General features: G+C 35.3%; 1 protein-coding gene across 5 annotated transcripts in view; it reads left to right on the top strand.

The window, feature by feature from the left end:
* The window catches only part of CFI (complement factor I), a 77,202-nt gene extending 56,307 nt beyond the window's left edge, over nt 1-20,895 (top strand). For 2 of the 5 annotated variants that reach the window (XM_055385732.2, XM_063705463.1), the window contains 7 exons: nt 2,030-2,050; nt 9,092-9,127; nt 11,995-12,098; nt 12,277-12,380; nt 15,099-15,379; nt 19,000-19,104; nt 20,482-20,895. In XM_055385732.2, the coding sequence (XP_055241707.1) occupies nt 2,030-2,050; nt 9,092-9,127; nt 11,995-12,098; nt 12,277-12,380; nt 15,099-15,379; nt 19,000-19,104; nt 20,482-20,699 (869 nt within the window). In that variant the 3' untranslated portion in view covers nt 20,700-20,895. Of the gene's footprint in view, nt 1-2,029; nt 2,051-9,091; nt 9,128-11,994; nt 12,099-12,276; nt 12,381-15,098; nt 15,380-18,999; nt 19,105-20,209 lie in introns of all 5 variants that reach the window. The other 3 variants (XM_019025329.3, XM_019025328.4, XM_055385731.2) reach the window with 3 other exon arrangements.
* Nucleotides 20,896-22,445: the final 1,550 nt, after the last annotated feature.

The raw sequence follows: 22,445 nt of genomic DNA, 5'->3' as shown, positions 1-22,445 counted from the left end.
TCAAGTGATTCTCCTACCTCAGCCTCCCAAGTAGCTGGGATTACAGGCACCTGCCACCATGCCTGGCTAATTTTTGTATTTTAGTAGAGACAGGGTTTCACCATGTTGGCCAGGGTGGTCTCAAACTCCTGACCTCAGATGATCTTGGCCTCCCAAAGTGCTGGGGTTACAGGCGTAAGCCACCGCACCTGGCCTGTTGGAGTATTTTAAAGTAAATTTTAGATATCATATCACATCATTTATATGCATCTCCAATGATAAAAGCAATATATATATATAAAACCATTCATTCTCTCATTCGTATATCTAAAATCTATGTTAGGTATAATAATTCACTATAATAGTAATTCACTAACGTCATTTAATAACAGCCATGTTCAAATTTTCTCAACTATCTCAAAAATGTCTTTTTTGAATGAATAGATTCAAATCAGGATCTAAAAGAATCTGAATGTTCTGTTTGGTTATTACGTTTTTAAAGTCTTCTTTATTCATCAAGAGTTATCTTCCCCACCTCCCTACCCCAATTTTTTTCATACTATTATTATTTTTTTTTTAGAGAAACTGAGTCATTTGCCTATAGTATACTTCTATTCTGGATTTAGAGAGACTTGATTATAACCAAGGTTTTGAGCTTCGAGTCAATGACAAATAAACACTTTTTTTTAAGAGCAAGGTTTAATATTTTAGGCAAGAATTCTTTTTATTTTCTTTTTTTGAGACAGAGTCTTGCTTTTTGCCTAGGCTGGAGTGCAGTGGCACAATGTAGGCTCACTGCAACCTCTGCCTCCTGGGGTCAAGGGATTCTCCCACCTCAGCCTCCTGAGTAGCTGGGATTATAGGCATGTGCCATCACGCTTGGCTAATTTTTCTGTTTTTAGAAGAGACAGAGTTTCGCCACATTGGCCAGGCTCGTCTTGAACTCTTGGCCTCAAGTGATCTGCCTGCCTCGGCCTCCCAAAGTGCTGGCATTACAGGCATGAGCCACTGTGCCCGGCCTTAGGTAAGAATTCTTGATGAGTCTTGCATGTATTTCCTGTTACACATAATGTCTTCTTGTCTGGTTGTCCCTCCTCTAGTGATGCTAAGATGATTACTTGATCAGCTTGGTGTGTCCATTTCAAAGTGCCCCACAATCTTTTGCCTAATGGTTTTAGCAGCCTTTTAAATTGTTGCCTATGTCCATTTTGTCAATAGGGCTGTAAAATGGCAATTTCTAATTTTATCATGCCTATTGCACTTATTAACTAGAAATCTATAGAGAGGCAGAATAATGCTTCATTCTTTCCTTTTACTTACCAAGTTTCAAAGCAATGAATTGGTGCTCTGGATAACCTCCAATGGTGAAAAATATTCCTTATGTACCTATTCTAGACTATGCAGACTGACTCTTTGCTTCCATCAGTGCTTTCTGGAGGAAAAATCTCTTTAAGTTATATTTATTCATTTACTTGATGAATATTTATTCAGCTGCTACTGTGTGTGCCAGTCCCTGCTCTAGGTGGTGGGGTTCCATTAGTGAATAACATTTCAAAAATCCCTGCCCCAGCCAAGTGCAGTGGCTCACGCCTGTAATCCCAACACTTTGGAAGGCGTGTTGCTGGGATTACAGGCATGAGCCACTGCACCTGACCTCCTTTTATCTTTTTAAAATCTGTTTCAAAAACACATTTAGCCAACTATCATTGTTACTTCAGTTTACTCTTATTTAGGGATGAGCTCTGCCTTTGCATTTCAGTGATGCTTCTAACTATTAAGTTGTACTAGTCTGAAATTTAATAATTTGTGCATATTTTATTCAAATCAAAATGATCTCTTTGCTATAGTGAGTTTTTGGTTTTTTTTTTAGCAGCTAGACATCCTACAATTCAAGGTAAATCATTTTTATAATAGAAAAATTATATTACCAAGAAAACAGAAATAAGGTGCAATGGTTTTCATGATATATGTATAGTATATTGATATAGTGTGCATTTTTTCCCAATTAAAAATTATCCTTTGATAAATTTTTTGTTTTTGTTTTCTTCAGGCTTTGCATCTGTGGCTCAAGGTAAAATTTTTATTAAAATTTGGGGATATTAAAAAATTGAAACAAAACTCAGGTTCTTTGGTCTTATATTTTAATGTAACTGTTAATGGAGCATGATATGACCACATTTTAGCAATAACCCAGCCTGAACATTAGTTTAGGCATAGAGGCCTTTTCTCAGTGTGATAAACTTTCACTCTCATACACCCCATCCATAGCCTGCTGACCAAAACACCATCCAGAGTGGACTCTTCCCTGCACATTTCACGTTTGCCGAATACCTTTCTTATCTTCATTTTCTCTCAAAATCAAGGTAGCTCCTCAAGAAATTGACACCTGAAAAAAGATAACATCTTTTCATGATAGGCATTTTCTTATTTACTTCTATCAGTCAGATGTCCCCAAATCCTCTAGCTCTTTGGGACCACCCTTTTAAAAAATATTCATGTAAACGGCCGGGCGCGGTGGCTCACGCCTGTAATCCCAACACTTTGGGATGCCAAGGCGGGCGGATCACGAGGTCAGGAGATTGAGACCATCCTGGCTAACACGGTGAAACCCCATCTCTACTAAAAATACAAAAAAAAAAAAAAAAAAAAAAAATTAGCCTGGCGTGGTGGCGGGAGCCTATAGTCCCAGCTACTTGGGAGGCTGAGGCAGGAGAATGGCGTGAACCCGGGAGGCGGAGCTTGCAGTGAGCCGAGACCGCGTCACTGCACTCCAGCCTGGGCGACAGAGCTGGAGTCATGTAAATGTAAATGAGTCATGTAAAATGATTCATATCCCCAGTTCATGTAACGTCAAAGTTCATGATCCTCCTCAGGATTTCTTTCTTTCCTTCTTTTTTTTTTTTTTGAGACGGAGTCTCGGTCTTGGTCTTGTAGCCCAGGCTGGAGTGCAGTGGCCTGATCTCGGCTCACTGCAACCTCCACCTCCCGGGTTTAAGCAGTTCTCTGCCTCAACCTCCCGAGTAGCTGAGATTACAGGCACGTGCCACCACACCTGGCTAATTTTTGTATTTTTAGTGGAGATGGGGTTTCACCATCTTGGCCAGGCTGGTCTTGAACTCCTGCCCTCGTGATCCACCTGCCTCGGCCTCCCAAAGTGCTGGGATTACAGGCGTGAGCCACCTCCTCAGGATTTCTTAGGATTCCTGAGGGACTGGCTAGCTCAAGACCACCCTTTGCTCTAAATGCCTATTATTTCATTGTATTCTCTTACTTGTCATTTTGCCCTCTGAAGCTGCTGTTCCTCCTCCTCCTCCTTCTTCCTCTTCTTCTTGTTCCTCTTTTCTCTTCTTCTTGTTTTCTCCTTCTTCTTCCGTCTCTTCCCTCATCCTCCTCCTCCTCCTGCTTCTTCTTCTCTATTCCTTTTTTCCCTCCCTCCCTCCTTCTTTTCCTTCCTCCTCCCTCCCTAGTTTCAGATCTCAGAGGCAAAGTGATGAGTTAATGATACTCCTCAGCTCCTTATACATGATCATCAGGGGTCAAGCAAGGCCCCTGTCTTGTTTGACTCATTTATCCCTCTTTATCACTATACCTTACTCCCATTCCTCTTCCCCAATAGGCAACCATTTGTAAGTGGTGTAATATGTACGTTTTGTTGTTTCATGCATTCGTATCCAATGTGTATTGTTATTTTGCAAGCATACATTTTTTACTCACATAGTATTGTGTTGTAGATCTCTATTTCCTTTTTTCTTTTCACAACTCATTACATTTTAAAGACCTGTCCATGTTACTGTGTGTTCATCTAATTTGTTGCTTCTAACTGCTGTATAAAATACTCCACTGTGTTTATCTTGCACAATTTACTCTCCACTTTCTCAGTAATGGACTTTCAGCCTACAATCATACTGTGATGAATATCCTCTCCTTAAGTATGTGTGGGAGGATTTCTTTGAGGCATCTAGCTGGGCAAGTGTCTTCTTTTGTGTTGCTATAACAGAATACCACAGACGGGGTAATTTATGAAGAAAATACATTTATTTCTTACAGTTTTGGAGGTTGTGAGGTCGAAGGTCGCAGGTTCCACATCTGTCAAGGGCTTTCTTGCTCCATCACCCATGGCAGGAGGTGGAAAGGCAAGAGAGCAAGGGAACAAGAGGAGTCCGAACTCACTTTTGTATATAACAAGCCCACTGTCACTACAGCTAACCCACTCCTGAGATAACGACATTAATCTATTAATGAGGGAAGAGCCCTCATGACCTAATCCCTTCTTATTAGGCCCCACTTCCCAACACTGTTGTGTTGGGGATTAAGTTTCCAACACATGAACTTTGGGGGACACACTCAAACCATAGTAGCAAGTTGAATCTTAGAGTATGCATATCCTTAATTTGATTACTAGTGCCTGTATGTTCTTTGGCAGTGCTGTTATATACCAGTCCTTACTTCCACCAATAATGCCTGAGGGTTCTCTTCAACCCCACCAACATCAAGCGTGTTTCTCCAGCTGTCAAGTGATGGCATTGTTTATTAACTTCAATTTTTATATTAACCAATGATTCTGAGTTTCTCTTCATGTGCATACTAGCTTTTTAGTTTCATCTTCCTTTTCTCTGTTCTTTCACTGGTTCACATCCTTTGCTCAATTTTATATTTCTTTCATTGTAATCTTTCTTACTGATTTGCAAGGGTTCCTTTTACAGTCTAGAAATTAATCCATTGTCAGTTTTAAACATTACAGATACCTTCTTCCATGCTGTCTCTCATCTGTTAACTCTATCCATGTGAGATTTGTTGAATAGAAATCCTTAATTTTTATATAATCAAAGGTGTACTAGCTGTTCTTCTAATACCTAGTACACCTCAGCTTTGATTATATTAAATCAAGTTAGTGCTGTTCTTCTAATACCTAGCACACCTCAGCTACACTGGACTTTCTCATCTTCCTTTGTTGGGCATTGAATGTGAATATTTGAGTCTTCTCTGATTCACAAGGGTGCTTTTGTGAATGCATCTGAGCAGAGCCTCTCTCTACCCCAGAAAACAACTTAGGTGTGTGGCATAACAAACACTCATATGCCTGTGCCAAAGAGAACTTAGCAAATTCAGTGAGAAGACACAGGATTGCAGCAAAGTGACGCTGCCATTCTGGGCTATGTGATCCCCAGCCATATCCTCATCCATGACAGAGCAACATGTTGGTGGGAATTCACCTTCAGATCCCCAGGTCAAAGAAATCATGATTCCGTCCACAGAAATGTTCTAGAATGGCAGAACAAAGATGAAAACATCTGGTATAACTTCAAGAAAAAAATCTAAAAAAAAAAAAGAACATTCTTTTTTTTTTTTTTTAACTTCTGCATCCCAGATGCCTAATGCTAACCCATACCTGTACAAACTGAGAGGAGCCTTTTTCATGTCAGCTCAGGACTCCCTTGGCTAGTGCTGATGACTGCTCCCTACCTTATGTAAACACCTTGGGAGGCCGGGCACAGTAGCTCACACCTGTAATCCCAGCACTTTGGGAGGCCAAGGCGGGTGGATCACGAGGTCAGGAGTTCAAGACCAGCCTGACCAATATGGTAAAACCCTGTTTCTACTAAAAATACAAAAATTAGCCGGGCTGGTGACGCACACCTGTAATCCCAGCTACTCGGGAGGCTGAGGCAGGAGAATCGCTTGAACCTGGGAGGCAGATGTTGCAGTGAGCTGAGATCATGCCACCGCACTCCAGTCTGGGCAACAGAGTGAGACTCCATCTCAAAATATATATATATATATTTTTTAAATATATATTTGATAAAACTATCAAATATATAATATATAATTTTATATTATATATTATATAATTATATAATTATATATTATATAATATAAAATTATATATTATATAATATAAAATTATATATTATATAATATAAAATTATATATTATATAATATAAAGTTATATATTATAATATATAAAGTTATATATTATAATATATAAAATTATATTATATATTATATAATATATAATATTATATTATATATTATATAATATATAAAATTATATTATATATTATATAATATATAAAATTATATATATTATATAATATATAAAATTATATTATATATTGTATATAATATATAAAATTATATTATATATTGTATATAATATATAAAATTATATTATATATTGTATATAATATATAAAATTATATTATATATTGTATATAATATATAAAATTATATTATATATTGTATATAATATATAAAATTATATTATATATTGTATTATATATTGTATATAATATATAAAATTATATTATATATTGTATTATATATTGTATATAATATATAAAATTATATTATATATTGTATTATATATTGTATATAATATATAAAATTATATTATATATTGTATTATATATTGTATATAATATATAAAATTATATTATATATTGTATTATATATTGTATATAATATATAAAATTATATTATATATTGTATTATATATTGTATATAATATATAAAATTATATTATATATTGTATTATATATTGTATATAATATATAAAATTATATTATATATTGTATTATATATTGTATATAATATATAAAATTATATTATATATTGTATTATATATTGTATGTAATATATAAAATTATATTATATATTGTATTATATATTGTATGTAATATATAAAATTATATTATATATTATATTATATATTGTATGTAATATATAAAATTATATTATATATTGTATTATATATTGTATATAATATATAAAATTATATTATATATTGTATATAATATATAAAATTATATTATATATTGTATATAATATATAAAATTATATTATATATTGTATATAATATATAAAATTATATTATATATTGTATGTAATATATAAAATTATATTATATATTATATTATATATTGTATATAATATATAAAATTATATTATATATTATATTATATATTGTATATAATATATAAAATTATATTATATATTGTATTATATATTGTATATAATATATAAAATTATATTATATATTGTATTATATATTGTATATAATATATAAAATTATATTATATATTGTATTATATATTGTATATAATATATAAAATTATATTATATATTGTATTATATATTGTATATAATATATAAAATTATATTATATATTGTATTATATATTGTATATAATATATAAAATTATATTATATATTGTATTATATATTGTATATAATATATAAAATTATATTATATATTGTATTATATATTGTATATAATATATAAAATTATATTATATATTGTATTATATATTGTATATAATATATAAAATTATATTATATATTGTATTATATATTGTATATAATATATAAAATTATATTATATATTGTATTATATATTGTATATAATATATAAAATTATATTATATATTGTATTATATATTGTATGTAATATATAAAATTATATTATATATTGTATTATATATTGTATGTAATATATAAAATTATATTATATATTGTATTATATATTGTATGTAATATATAAAATTATATTATATATTATATTATATATTGTATGTAATATATAAAATTATATTATATATTATATTATATATTGTATATAATATATAAAATTATATTATATATTATATTATATATTGTATATAATATATAAAATTATATTATATATTATATTATATATTGTATATAATATATAAAATTATATTATATATTATATTATATATTGTATATAATATATAAAATTATATTATATATTATATTATATATTGTATATAATATATAATATATAAAATTATATTATATATTATGTATTATATATAATATATAAAATTATATTATATATTATATATTATATATAATATATAAAATTATATTATATATTATATATTATATATAAAATTATATTATATATTATATATAATATATAATTATGTATTATATATATGTATTATATAATATATATTATATATTATATAATTATAATTATAATTATATAATATATAAAATTATATATTATATAATTATAATTATAATTATAATTATATAATATATAAAATTATATATAATATATAATATGTAATATAAAATTATAGATTATATAATATAATATATTATATAATATAAAATTATAGATTATATAATATAATATAAAATTATAGATTGTATAATATAATATAAAATTATAGATTATATAATATATAGTATAAAATTATAGATTATATAATATATAGTATAAAATTATAGATTATATAATATATAATATAAAATTATAGATTATATAATATATAATATAAAATTATAGATTATATAATATATAATATAAAATTATAGATTATATAATATATAATATAAAATTATAGATTATATAATATAAATAAAATATAGATATTTATATAATAAATATATAGTATAAATATTTATATAATAAATATATAGTATAAATATTTATATAATAAATATATAGTATAAATATTTATATAATAAATATATAGTATAAATATTTATATAATAAATATATAGTATAAATATTTATATAATAATATATAGTATAAATATTTATATAATAATATATAGTATAAATATTTATATAATAAATGTATAGTATAAATATTTATATAATAAATGTATAGTATAAATATTTATATAATAAATGTATAGTATAAATATATAATAAATATATATTATATAGTATTTATTTATATAATAAATATATATTATATAATATTTTATATATATATAAAAAACACCCTGGGGATGCAAAGAGTTGAAATAGAAGCCTTCCTCTTCTGGGCTGTGCATTTTGCCTGCTCTAACTACTGGAAACTGTGACACCATGAGTCTCAACATTCACTAGTACCAACAGATATCTCTAGTTTGTGCCAGCAAGAATTTCTATACAGTGCATCTTGAGCCTTTACAATTACCTAATTATAGAAAGGAAATAAGATGACATGCCTTGGGGATTTTATACAGTCCTTTATAAAAGGGAGGATAAGTTTTAAGGCAGAAAATTATAATCAGTGTTTAAAGATTTTAATGATTTCATTTTGACTATAATTAACAACTTTAAACATTGGAATCTTTTGTTTTATCATAGAAGAAACAGAAATTTTGACTGCTGACATGGATGCAGGTAAGCTAACGTTATACTTTTTTATTGGTGGCTCACTGGTTTAGGCTGTAATTTCAGTGTCATTTGCATATATATAATTGATTCAAGCAACAATTAGTTTTGGTATCAATTTAAATTAAAAAATATAACATTATTATTCTTTCTCTGTCACTTTTAAGAAAAGTAAGCTTAAATGATTCTTGAGAATTGCTTTTAAAACTGGATTAATTCATATGGCTAATTTTGAAATGAAAACAATACTCCAATCATACATAAGCTTTTTCTATTTGAAATGAACTTTGTCAGGTCAGTTTTGTGAAAAAACAAGCAGCTCTCAAGCATGACTCATGACATAGTTTTTTGAAATAGAAAAAATAATAGATGTTAATTGAATTAACCATTCTTTCACAATGTTTTAAATCATGGTAATAGGAGACCTTTGAAGATCTGTACCTTGGCCAGTTGTGCGCTAAAAGCCAAATTAAATTAAAGTATTAAGTTCCTGGGAAGATAGCAATTGATTAGAGATTTCTAGTCAGACAGACTTACGTTAAATTCTGACTCAGTTATGTATTAGGTATAAAAACTTAAGAGAGTAACTTAACCTCAAATACAAATTGGGAATAAAATAGCTCCCTGTTTCAGTGGGATTTTTAAATGAAGTTCATGTAGACTTCTTTCTAATTGTCAGTAACCAAAATTAAGTGACAATCTTTAAAAATCAGGCAATGAGTAAAAGATTTAAGGCCAGGCACAGTGGCTCAGGCCTCTAATCCCAGCACTTTGGGAGGCCAAAGCAGGTGGATTACTTGAGGTCAGGAGTTCAAGACCAGCCTGGCCAACATGGTGAAACCCCATCTCTACAAAAATATAAAAATTAGCCAGGCATGGTAGCAGGTGCCTGTAATCCCAGGTGCTCAGGAGGCTGAGGCAGGAGAATCACTTGAACCCGGGAGGTGGAGGTTGCAGTGAGCCAAGATTGTGCCACTGCCCTCCAGCCTGGGCAACAGAGTGAGACTCCATCTCAAAAAAAAAAAAAAAAAAAAAAAAGATTTAGCTCTCAAAGCTATAGATGTTAGTCAAAAGGCATTTTCAACAATGGCCCTTTATTTTTACTCAGAATAACATTCATTTTCAGATACTACCTAAGTTGGTTTCACAGTCCTCAGAACATGAGATCCCTCTTCCTTCAAAAGTCTAAGCAAAAACTTACCATCACACTCTTCCCCCACCCCAGTTCTTAGGATGGGTGAGACCAAAAAAAACCATCTTCTATCCATGTGTTTCACAGTGGGCAGGTTCACACAAATCGGCCCCCAAAGTCTAAGGAAGCTGAGAGGCCAAACAAAGAGGCTGACATATCCAGTTCCTTAGAAAGAAACATTTAATAGGGACTTACTAATGGAAGCCAGGTCTGTGTCCTGGACAACAGTGAGACAAGATGGTGGATCCTTGTGCTAGTTCTCTCCCGACTCAGAGATTATATACTGTAGGGGAGGGGCACACAGGCTTCAGAGCTAATGGGTAGGAATTTGCCATAAGGCCAGGATTTACAGTAAGTACATGCTCTTATACAAGGAATAATAGATAAACTGGAAATCTCAGAGGCCTTCCCAGAATTGGGGTTAATCAGAAGCTAACATGGCAGATTAGTATCCAAGATGAAGTTGCTTTAGCCTCCATACAACAACCGCTCTTTCTTGGGGGCCTAACTCCTTTTGGTATGCCCAAAATTATTAACAGCAATATTCATTTTCCTTTCTCATCTGGGGCTAAGAAGCAAGTTTACAAAAATTTTCATGACATGTTAAAATATAGAGAGGAAATAAAGGGATATATTTTACTTTCTTCAGTCATCATAAATTCTTTGGAAAATTCATGTCATAAACTTTGCTCTACCATGTTTTCTCATGACAAATGTGCCAGACATCTGCATGCTCAACTAAACAGAGGAAGGAAACATTGTCACACGTCAAATGGCTAAAAAACACTCCCCAGCCCGCTAACCCACTTGTCCTGGGGTCACTGGCACATCACCTCTCAGGGTTAATAGGATGATTAAATGAGATAAACTATATACAAAGACTCAGTATAGGGCCTGACATATAGAAAGTACTTAATATGAGTATCACTATGTTAACATTGATATTAATATAAGAGTTTCATATAAACAGCCTCTAGAAAATAAAAACTATGGCTGGGCATGGTGGCTCACCCTGTAATCTCAGCACTTTGGGAGGCCGAGGCGGGCAGATCACATTAGGTCAGGAGTTTGAGACCAGCCTGGCCAACATGGTGAAACCCCATCTCTACTAAAAAAACAAAAATTAGCTGGGCGTGGGGGTGGGCGCCTGTAATCCCAGCTACTTGGGAGGCTGAGGCAGGAGAATCCCTTGAACTCGGGAGGCGGAGGTTGCAGTGAGCTGAGATCGTGCCATTGCACTCCAGCCTGGGCACAAGACTGAGACTCCATCTCAAAAAAAAAAGAAAGAAAGAAAAGACAAGACACAGTTTGCCATGTTGTTAGTTTACCCTCATGATTTCAGAATGTGATTCCCTTCTGAGCTGCCACTGTCACAGTGCCTGGACATGTGGCATCCTTTATCAGCTAGAGGCTGGTAAATGTTTAACCTCTTGGCCAGCCCTTTTCTGCCACGAGTCTATCTTTAGGCAGAACTTCAGAGAATCAAGCCAATTTTAATATCAAGCCAGAATTTTTAAATAAGATAAATAGTATGGTTTAGCATTCAAAATAATTTACTAATGATTCCAACCTGTCTTGTACTGGCTGTGACTCTCCTGTTTTTGTGGCATAGATAATCAAGAAGTGTGTTAAAAAGGCTAATGGGTTCAAGATAATAATGATGTAATCTCTTCCTTTCTTGAAGAAAGAAGACGGATAAAATCATTATTACCTAAACTATCTTGTGGAGTTAAAAACAGAATGCACATTCGAAGGAAACGGATTGTGGGAGGAAAGCGAGCACAACTGGTAAACGCGCATGAAAAGTCACAATGCAACTGCCCAGAAACAGCCTAAATTTGGGGGGGAAAGGGGCAGGAGGATGATGTAATTATAAGAGACTGGTAGTCTTGCCATGGAAATATCTTAGGGCTGTTTGTATCGCTATCTGTTAGAATGGCAGTGACCACACAAATGTCTTTTACAGGGAGACCTCCCATGGCAGATGGCAATTAAGGATGCCAGTGGAATCACCTGTGGGGGAATTTATATTGGTGGCTGTTGGATTCTGACTGCTGCACATTGTCTCAGGTAAAAGATGTCTTCAGTAAATTTTAGATTTCCTGAAACAATGAAAGTGAGTAATAGAGATTGTGGCAGATGATAAAGCATATCTGAAAAAGGTACTGACAAACTCCACTATATTAATTGCAAAGTATCCTCTGGTATTCGCGACTGGAATTCCAGAGGCTAATCCTGTAGAATCTACTGTGTCCTCCACAGACCAAAATTGCTGATCTCACTGGCAAAGGCAGATCAAACCCATAGCTGCCAAATTACTTCACCTGGCTTATTTGCAAGGTGGGAGAGTGGGTAGGTACTACTTACATTTTGTTCTCCACTGTGGCCTACCTATATTTTCTTTACTGTGTGGCTCAAGAGTCATGTTGCCATACCTAGTTTTGATTACTTGTCACCTAAAATGCAATGACTTTGCATTCCTCTTAGGATAAGAACTGAAACAAAAATTTTAACATGGCCCATGAGGCCCCATGTAATCTGACCTCTGCTAACCTTTGCCAATCTCATCTTACCCCCACAGAGCCACCTCCTGCTCCCTGTTCCACCACCTCTACTCTGGATTGCTTTCTGCTACTCAAGTGCATTTGCCCCCTCCTGCAAAGGGACCTTCGTATATTGTTTCCCCTGCCAGAAATGATCTTCCTTACCCTTTTCCCTACTTAGTCGTACCCTTTGTTCAGATCTCAGCTCAATCTTCACTTCCTTAGGGAACCTTCCCTGACTCCCTTAAGTCAAAGCCCTCTTGATAAGTTCTTAAAAGCCCACATACTGTTCATTCCTCTCACTTTTCATGGTAGAACGTATTATCTTCATCAATGTGATGATCCATTTACTGCTGCATCTTTCCCTAGATCGTGAACTCCATGAAAGCAGGAACTGTTTCTGATTTTGCTCATTTCTGCATCTCAGTGCCTAACACAGTGCCTGGTACATATAGGTTCACACTAAGTATTTGTTGAATAAATTGACTAAATAAATAATATTTACAACCTGTGATCCTGAAAAACAACCAAAATTAATATGAAGGACAGTATTCCTGGAACACTATAAACAAAAGCTTCCTGAACATCTCATTATTTCCTAGGACACCACCTTTTAAGGTGGTTACCTGAATCACCCTTATGTAAAGATAAATTCTGTTCAGTTAATGCTGTTTGAGAAAGCAGAAGTTATATAGATCAGGGATACTCTACCCCTGAGCTGCAGACAAGTACTGATCTGTGGCCTGTTAGGAACTGAGGTGAGTGGTGGGCGAGCATTACCACCTGAGCTCCACCTCCTGTCAGATCAGCAGCAGCATTAGATTCTCATAGAAGTGCAAACCCTATTGTGAATTGCACATGTGAAGGATCTAGGCTGTGCAATCCTTATGAGAATCTAATGCCTGGTGATCTGAAGTGAAACCGTTTCATCCGGAAATCATCCCCTCCTCCCCCGAGTTTTCCACAGTTCCATGGAAAAATTGTCTTCCACAAAACCTGTCCCTGGTGCCAAAAAGGTTGAGGAACACTGATATAAATAATACATTTTTTGAAAAGATTTCCATTAAGTTGTTTAAAAATAAGTTTTATTGCTTAAGAAAAATCCATTCTGTAAAATAATTTATTGTTTGGAAATGTTAGACTATGAGGTCATAATTTAGCACCCTACTTCTAATCAAACCAAAAAAACTAAGCTATAATACTTTGCTGAAGTGACTCTATACTGTTCCATGAGAAGATGATGGTAGATGCCTGATTTGCTTGAAACTATGAGTTGAAAATTGATAAGAGGCCAGGTGCGGTGGCTCACACCTATAATCCCAGCACTTTGGTAGGTTTGAGACCAGCCTGGGGAACATAGCAAGACCCCATTTCTACAAAAAAAATTTTTTTTTAATTAGCTTAATGTGGTGGCACATGCCTGTAGTTCTAGTTACTAGGGAGGCTGAGGTGGGAGTGTCTCCTGAGCTCAGGAGTCAAGGCTGCAGTGAGCTATGGTCACACCGCTGTACTCCAGCTTAGGCAAAAGAGTGAGACCCTGTCTCTGTTTTAAAAAGAAAGAAAGGAAGAAAGAAATTTGATATGAAAATGTAGTGAAGCATAAGAATAGGCAATATTTAGCTCATTCACCATTTCAACAGGATTTTAAAACAGCTACTATGATCCAGATATAATAGTAGGCACCAGGGCTGCACAGATGAATCAGACCCCATCTCTGGCTTCAAGCAGCACAGTCTAGTGTGAGGAAAGGCATGTGAACAAATAAATACAATGCAATGTTAGGATAAAGTTAGTCTTAAGGGTCAGGATAATGACTGCTGTGGCCTTTGCCCTGAGAACCTCTAGGGTTGGCAGAGTAATGAGTGTGTGTGGTCCAACTCCCTAGTTCCTTAACTACATTTATGGCAAGATGCTGTCTGGTCTCTGCTTAAACACCTGCAGCGACGGCACACTCACTCCAGAGGCAGCAAACTCATTCCGCTTTTGGGCATCTCTAGTTGTTAATGTGTTCTTTATGTTCCTCATATTGAGCAGTTACATGGATTATTCCTAGCTTTATCATTTACCATTGACCTAATTCTGCACTAAGTAAATTTAATCTCATTGCTTCATGACAGCAAGCATTTACAAAATTCTGGGGAAATGAAAAAGGTTTTTAAAAGGGAAAAATATAAAAGTGAAGTGTCAGAATTCCTATTTGTATTTTTTCTCAATATATTTTATTTCCTTTTTTTTTCTGTTATAGAGCCAGTAAAACTCATCGTTACCAAATATGGACAACAGTAGTAGACTGGATACACCCCGACCGTAAACGTATAGTAATTGAATATGTGGAGAGAATTATTTTCCATGAAAACTACAATGCAGGCACTTACCAAAATGACATCGCTTTGATTGAAATGAAAAAAGATGGAAACAAAAAAGATTGTGAGCTGCCTCGTTCCATCCCTGCCTGTATCCCCTGGTCTCCTTACCTATTCCAACCTAATGATACATGCATCGTTTCTGGCTGGGGACGAGAAAAAGGTATATGTTTTACAGTTTGTTAATCAGAAGCCATGAGTTGGAAATCAAAGAGAATAGAAATGTACGGGAGCTAATTTCCTAGCACTCAGAGAGAAGCATAACATCATATCCAGAAAAGTAAACATCCAGCCATGGCTGGCTTCATGGGTTTGCAGCATGTGCAGCTGCCCAGCACCCCATGCTCAGAAGACCCTGAGGCTTGATTTATTGCTGTGCTGTCACCATCATGAAATTCTTCATAATTTTTGAAATGGCCCCATTCCACATTTCCATTTTTCACTGGACTCTGCAAATTATGGAACCAGTCCTTATCTAGGCTTTCAAAGGTCATGTATATTCTCTCTATGATCCTGTGGCAAACTTTGAAGGGTAGCCATTCACCAAGAAAAAAATATAGAGACAGGCAGACATACAGCATGGACTGTTTGGATTTGTTGGGGAGATGTGGGTAAAAGATAAAAAGGTTTACAAAGGGATAGCCTTGGTCTATGTTGAATCGCTGATGCCCAAAACCCTCCTTCTCACTCCCCTCCTCCCTCTTTCCCTGTTCCCCAGGCCCTACCTTCTCTACAAAGAAAAAAAGAACATAAGGAATTCATTTTTTGAACTTCTAAGAAGACTTGTGGTGAACACTTCATACGAATAAAAGATGTGGACACTCAGAGACAAATTATTAGAAAGATCTGCTGAATTAGAGATTAGATTAGAATTAAACTAGTCAACACCTTTCCCTTCATCTTGAAGATTTAACCTTGGGCTGGGCATAGTAGCTCATGTCTCTAATCGTAGCACTTTGGGAGGCCGAGGCAGGTGATCACTTGAGCCCAGGAGTTTGAGACACTGTCTCTACAAAAAATTTAGAAATTAGCTGGATGTGATGGTGTGTACCTGTAGTCCCAGCTCCTGGAGGTTGAGGGGGGCTGAAGTGGGAGGATCACTTGAGCCCAGGAGGTTGAGGTTGCAGTGAGCCATGATTGTGCTACTGCAGTCTAGCCTGAGTGACAGAGCTAGACTCTGTCTCAAAACAACCACAAGCATAACAGAAAAAAAAGAAGATTTAACCTTAAAATTTAGCTTCCTTTCAACATCTTAAATTCTCTTTGATAGCAGAAACTCTAAGTACCTTCATTGCATTGGTCTTTTAGACTCATATTCCAGCACATTCATTATAATTGCCACATTGGAAGGTGTAAAATATATGTAGAAATTAATCTGGATTTGTGGTATGTCTGAATACCTAAAACTTCTAAAACACCAAATTGTATTAGGAATTAATTCATCAAGAGAGTATTGTGTCCTTATACTTGTTCTGTTTTTTTAAATCTTTTATTATGTGCATTTACAAGTATACACAAAAATAGAGATTAAAGTATAATAAACCCTTACTTATCCATCATCCAATTTTCACAGTTATCAGCATTCTGTCATTCTTGTTGTATCTCCCCATATTAATTGGGGTCTCAACGGAGCAATTAGGAAGATTTATTTATAACAGGGTTCGTTACAAAGATATATGTAGGGGGTTGGGGAATCACAGGGGCTACGAAGGCACCCAGGACTAGAGGTACCAGAGCTGTCTTAACTCCTGGATCTGAAGGCGGAAGAGTAGGAGAAGTTACTAGATGGAGAAAAAGTCTCAGGTAGAGCAGGCTGCCTTGAGAGAAGCAAGGATCTTTAGCTGAAGGGTATAGCCAGTCCCAATCTCACTAGCCTACATCTTTCCTTTCCTCCCTCCTGCTAGGGTCCTCTTTGTCTAAAACCACCTGGGAACCAGAGGCCACAGGTCAGGCTCTTAGGGCAGGATGCACGGCATTGAAGGGTGGAGAATGGTCTGAGGCACATTCAGGAGCTATTCAACATATTCCCCCACATATTTTTCCTGGAGTATATTAAACCATATCCCAGATGTCATATAATTTCACCCATGAATACTCCAGTATATATCTTCACCAGATAAGGACACAACACCATTTTCATACCCAATAAAATAAAGCCCATGTTTAATATTCCTCATTTATTTTTAAAAATATTTTTATAATCAGGTTATTTGAATCAAGATCCAAACAAAGTCCACACATTGCATTTGGTGGCTATTTTTCTTAAATCTCTTTTAATCTAGAATAGTTACCCCTTCCTTTTATTTAAAATTTAATCATTAAAGAGAATGGGTAATTCTTATTTTAGAATTCCCATACCTTGAATTTAGCTAATCACATTCTTTATCTGGATTTTTTTTTGAGACAGGGTCTTGCTCTGTTGTCCAGGCTAAAGTGCAGTGGCACAAACCTAGCTCACTGCAGCCTTGAGCTCTGGGGCTCAAGCGATCCTCCCACCTCAACCACCAAAGCAGCTGGGACCACCATGCCTGGCTAATTTTTGTATTTTTTGTAGAGATGGGATTTTGCCATGTTGCCCAGGATGGTCTCAAACTCCTGAGCTCAAGTGATCCTCCCACCCTGGCCTCCCAAAGTCCTGGGATGAGCCACTGTGCCCAGCCTGATCTAGCATTTAACATGTTCCCTTATTCCATGTACTTCATATAAACTGGTAGTTAGATATGTCCTTAATCAATGATCAAAGGTTTAACACATTTATTAATAATGGTTTAACACATTTATTGAGGATTTACTATGTCTGCAAGATAGCAATGCTAAAGTGCTAGGATTTCACTGATGGAAAATATGGACCCAGTCAACAAACAAGGGGATGAATAAGTTCCATGGCTGAAAGATGAAGTCCAGCTCTCCAGGTGTTTACTGACCACCTTAAAGTCTAGTAGTTAAAATTCTGCCCTTTCGCTGCCTCAGCTACCATCGGAGAGCTGCCTCAAGAAGCTTACAAGAGTGCCAAGGCACAAACTATCTCCTGGGCCATTAAGAATTGCTCACAAATTGCTTTTCCCAAATTAGGGGAAATAAGAAATTACTATTTTTAAAAAAGCTCTTGTTCTAAGGAAGGCAGGTATCTTGAGACCAACTTGAAGTAGAGCTTAAAGGAAAAAAAAATAAACTCTTTCCTGGCTGGGCACGATGGCTCATGCCTGTAATCCCAGCGCTTTGGGAGGCTGAGGGGGGCAGATCACTTGAGGAAGAAAATCTTAAATCCCCTTTTAAATAACTTCAAATCACTTAGGAGATGGATTTTTCTTCTCAGACACACAAAAACACACAAACATTGATAACTTCGTATGTATTTCCTTTATTTGAAGTTCTTATATTAAAACATTGTTTTTGCTTTAACAAACATTCTCAAGGAAATAAGGGACTGTGAGAAGATAGGAGGTATTTATGTGAAAAGACCTTATCACTGATTCCTATCCAATTGCCTGACTGAGTTCTGCAACCAAAAGGGAAAGATTTATCTCATTCAACTTAGGGTACCAGCTCTTTATTAAATGAGTGTGACTTCAGACCATATGTTCAATAGTCCCCCTTGACTGTCCATCCAATTTTAGAAATAGAGATATGATATGATTAAACACGCTAAGGAAGAGTTCTCAAAAATTTATATATATTGAAAACTATACACCCTTTCATAATCCTAATGGTTTAACTTGTGAGAGTATGTATTTAGATTTCTCATTTGTGACTTCTAAATGTTTGCTTTCTCACTTTGTTTAGATAATGAAAGAGTCTTTTCACTTCGGTGGGGTGAAGTTAAACTAATAAGCAACTGCTCTAAGTTTTACGGAAATCGCTTCTATGAAAAAGAAATGGAATGCGCAGGTAAGTGCCAAGTGGTTTATCCAAGATGTCAAGATGTATGTATTTCCCCTATCAAACATCTCCTCCCACCACATCGGCCCCCATGCTTTGGGCCCTAATTCCCTCCATTTGGCCTTCTGGCTGTAGCACTCTCAAACACTTTCAGTCCCTTCCCTGTAGCTCAGGTTTCTTCCTCTAATACTATGAGGAAAAATCCTCCTTAAGCAATTCTATAGCAGCACAGCAAGGTGACTAAGAGCACGACCTCTGGAACCAGACCTAGATTTATATCCCAGCTTTTACTAATTGCTAGTCATGTGACCTTGAGCAGGTTTCTTCATTTGTAAAATTGAGGATCATAGATAAGGCATCTGAGATGCAGAGCAGTTACATAATTTGTCCAAAGTCTTACAGACAAGAGGTGGTATACCCAGGATCAAAACTAAATTACTTTTAAATACAAATTCAAGTTATCTCATCTCAAATGAGATGAGATTTACTTCCATTTGGAAGTAAATTTTTCCCTCCATGGAAATCACAGCGCATTTCTTACACCACGGACTCCTTTGATAACATGGTTAAGCTAATTCTCCTGCCCAATACAATAGCAGCTCCTACTTTTGGAGGTGATACAAAGGCAGGCAAAGTACCAGCCAGTGTAGTGCATTTAAGTGCTTTACTGAAACCATTTCTAAATGGTGTATTACTGAAAAGGCAGTTATTGACATCCTATAACTTACTGGATACAGTGATTTAAAAATCTCAGAAAATCATGAGTAAGAAGAAAGTGTCCTCCCATCTTGAAATGGAGTTCAGGATTACAGTGGACAAAAGAGGTGAACAGCACAAAATCTCCCAAAAGGGAGTATCATGGTCAAGAGGACAAGCTCTGAGGTGTGGTTGCCCGGGTTCAAGTCCAGGACCTGTCGTTTGTTAGCTGTGTGACCTTAGACAAGTTAAACTCCGTGTCATAGTTGTCTTATGTATAAAATAGGGGCAATAATGATATTTGCCTCACAGGGTTGTGGTGAGAATGAAGACAATGAATGACTAATAAATATTTAGCACTCAGTAAGCACTAGGTAGTCCTATCATTTTCCTACTCAGCATTTGATGCAACTTTCAGGTTGCAATCTCATCTCAGTACTCAGTCGCATAAAGTAAAGAACACAGGAAGAACATGCTGAATTGGGGGAATGAATAGAAGACTTGTAAAGAATTTTCCAGCCTGCATCTCTGCAACTCTGCAAGCCCAGCCAGGGACTCTAAGGAGAGCCCATGCTATTGCTGTCAGGAAACTGTAAAAAAGCCAAAGTTGTTAAATGCCATGGAGGAGGCATGGCAGCCTTGAAAAATGGAAGGAAATGTGTGATTTTCTCTTTCACATTTCTTTCTTAGGTACACATGATGGTTCCATCGATGCCTGTAAAGGGGACTCTGGAGGCCCCTTAGTCTGTATGGATGCCAACAATGTGACTTATGTCTGGGGTGTTGTGAGTTGGGGGGAAAACTGTGGAAAACCAGAGTTCCCGGGTGTTTACACCAAAGTGGCCAATTATTTTGACTGGATTAGCTACCATGTGGGAAGGCCTTTTATTTCTCAGTACAATGTATAAAATTGTGATCTCTCTCTCTCCTTTCTATTCTTTTTCTCTCAAGAGTTCCATTTAATGGAAATAAAATGGTATAATTAATAATTCTCTAGGGGGGAAAAAATGAAGCAAATCTCATTGGATATTTTTAAAGGTCTCCACAAAGTTTATGCCATATTGGAATTTTGTTGTATAATTCTCAAATAAATATTTTGGTGAAGCATACAAGTTTTATTTATCACAAAATTTTATTAAATTATCTCAATGCGGGAGTGATTTATTGACTGAAGTTAAAACTAATTGAATAATGTTGGACTCACATAAGGTTGGGTTCAAATCCCAGCTCTATCACCTACTATGCCCTGGACAATTTATTGTCTTCTTTGTGTCTCCTTTTCCACCTATAAAATGGAAACTGGAATTCTGTGAAAATGAAACTACATACTTATATAAATGTTTGGCATAGTACCTGTCACAGGGTAATAACTGACTTCACAGCTCTTGTCCCATTTCCCTGCTTCCTCTTTATTTCTTTCTCATCTTTTCTTTCTTTCTTTCTTTCTTTCTTTCTTTCTTTCTTTCTTTCTTTCTTTCTTTCTCACTTTCTCTCTCTTTCTTTCTTTTTCTCTTTTCTTTCTTCTCTTTCTCTCTTTCTCTCTTTCTTTTTTTGAGGCAAAGTCTCCCTCTGTTGCCCTGGCTGGACTGCAGAAGTGCCATCATAGCTCACTGCAGCCTTGAACTCCTGTGCTCAAGCAATCATCCCACCCCAGTCTCCCGAGTAGCTGGGATTACAGGTGCACATTACCATGCCTAGCTAATTTTAAATTTTTGTAGAGAGGCATCTTGCTTTGTTGCCCAGGCTGGTCTTGAACTCCTAGGCTCAAGGGATCCTCCCACCTTGGCCTCCCAAAGTGCTGGGATAACATGCGTGAGCCACCACACCAGGCCCCTGCTTCTTTAAGTATTAAAATTTCTTGAAAAATTAGCCTTTGCTCCCCCATTTCACAAGCATTCCTTGACCCTCTCTCTAAACCTATCCACAGATAATTCAATACAACCACCTACCTCCATGGTGTCAGACCTCACAGTCACTTCTGTTCTCATCGCAGCAGCATTAGCCCCTCAGGGCATCACACTCCTCCCTCACTGCTGTTCTCAGCCTCTTCCTTCTGGTTGCTTCTCTCACTTTGCCTTTCCCTGGTAATCTCATCTAGACTACGTTTTAAATCCTGCCTACAGTCCGGTGACTCACAAATCTGGATCTTCAGCTCTGACCTTTCCTAGAACCTCAGATTAGTATATGCCACTGAACACTAGTATATACCATTGCCATGTGAATATCTAGTAACATTTCAAAAGAAAAGTAGTCAACCCAAACTCAAAAGTTGCTCCTTCTTAACCTACAGAAAATAGCACCCCCACCCCACCCCAAGGCTATTGTAGGTGCCCAGTCTCCCTCTGTCACACCACCTACTTTAATCTCAGCATAGTACTTTTCTTCCCCCAGTGTATTCTGTTTTGATTGGGTTGTCTACCTCTTCTCAACACTGTCTCCTCCAACTACAACATAAGACACATGACAAGAGAGACCTCATTTGTCTTCCTTCTGGCTACATCCCTACCACTTGCCTCATAGAGGCTGCTCAGTGAATAAACATTAGCTACTCTTTTTTTTTTTTTTAAGCACAGCTATCTTTATCCTGAAGACAGACATATATGTTTCACATAAATATTCCCTTTATTATTTTATTTAGGGCCAGTCTTGGATAG

Source organism: Gorilla gorilla, chromosome 3 (genome assembly GCF_029281585.2).
Source record: "Gorilla gorilla gorilla isolate KB3781 chromosome 3, NHGRI_mGorGor1-v2.1_pri, whole genome shotgun sequence".
NCBI lineage: Eukaryota > Metazoa > Chordata > Mammalia > Primates > Hominidae > Gorilla > Gorilla gorilla.
The sequence above is the reverse complement of the archived record's forward strand: the minus strand, read 5'-3'. Positions and strand labels throughout refer to the sequence as shown.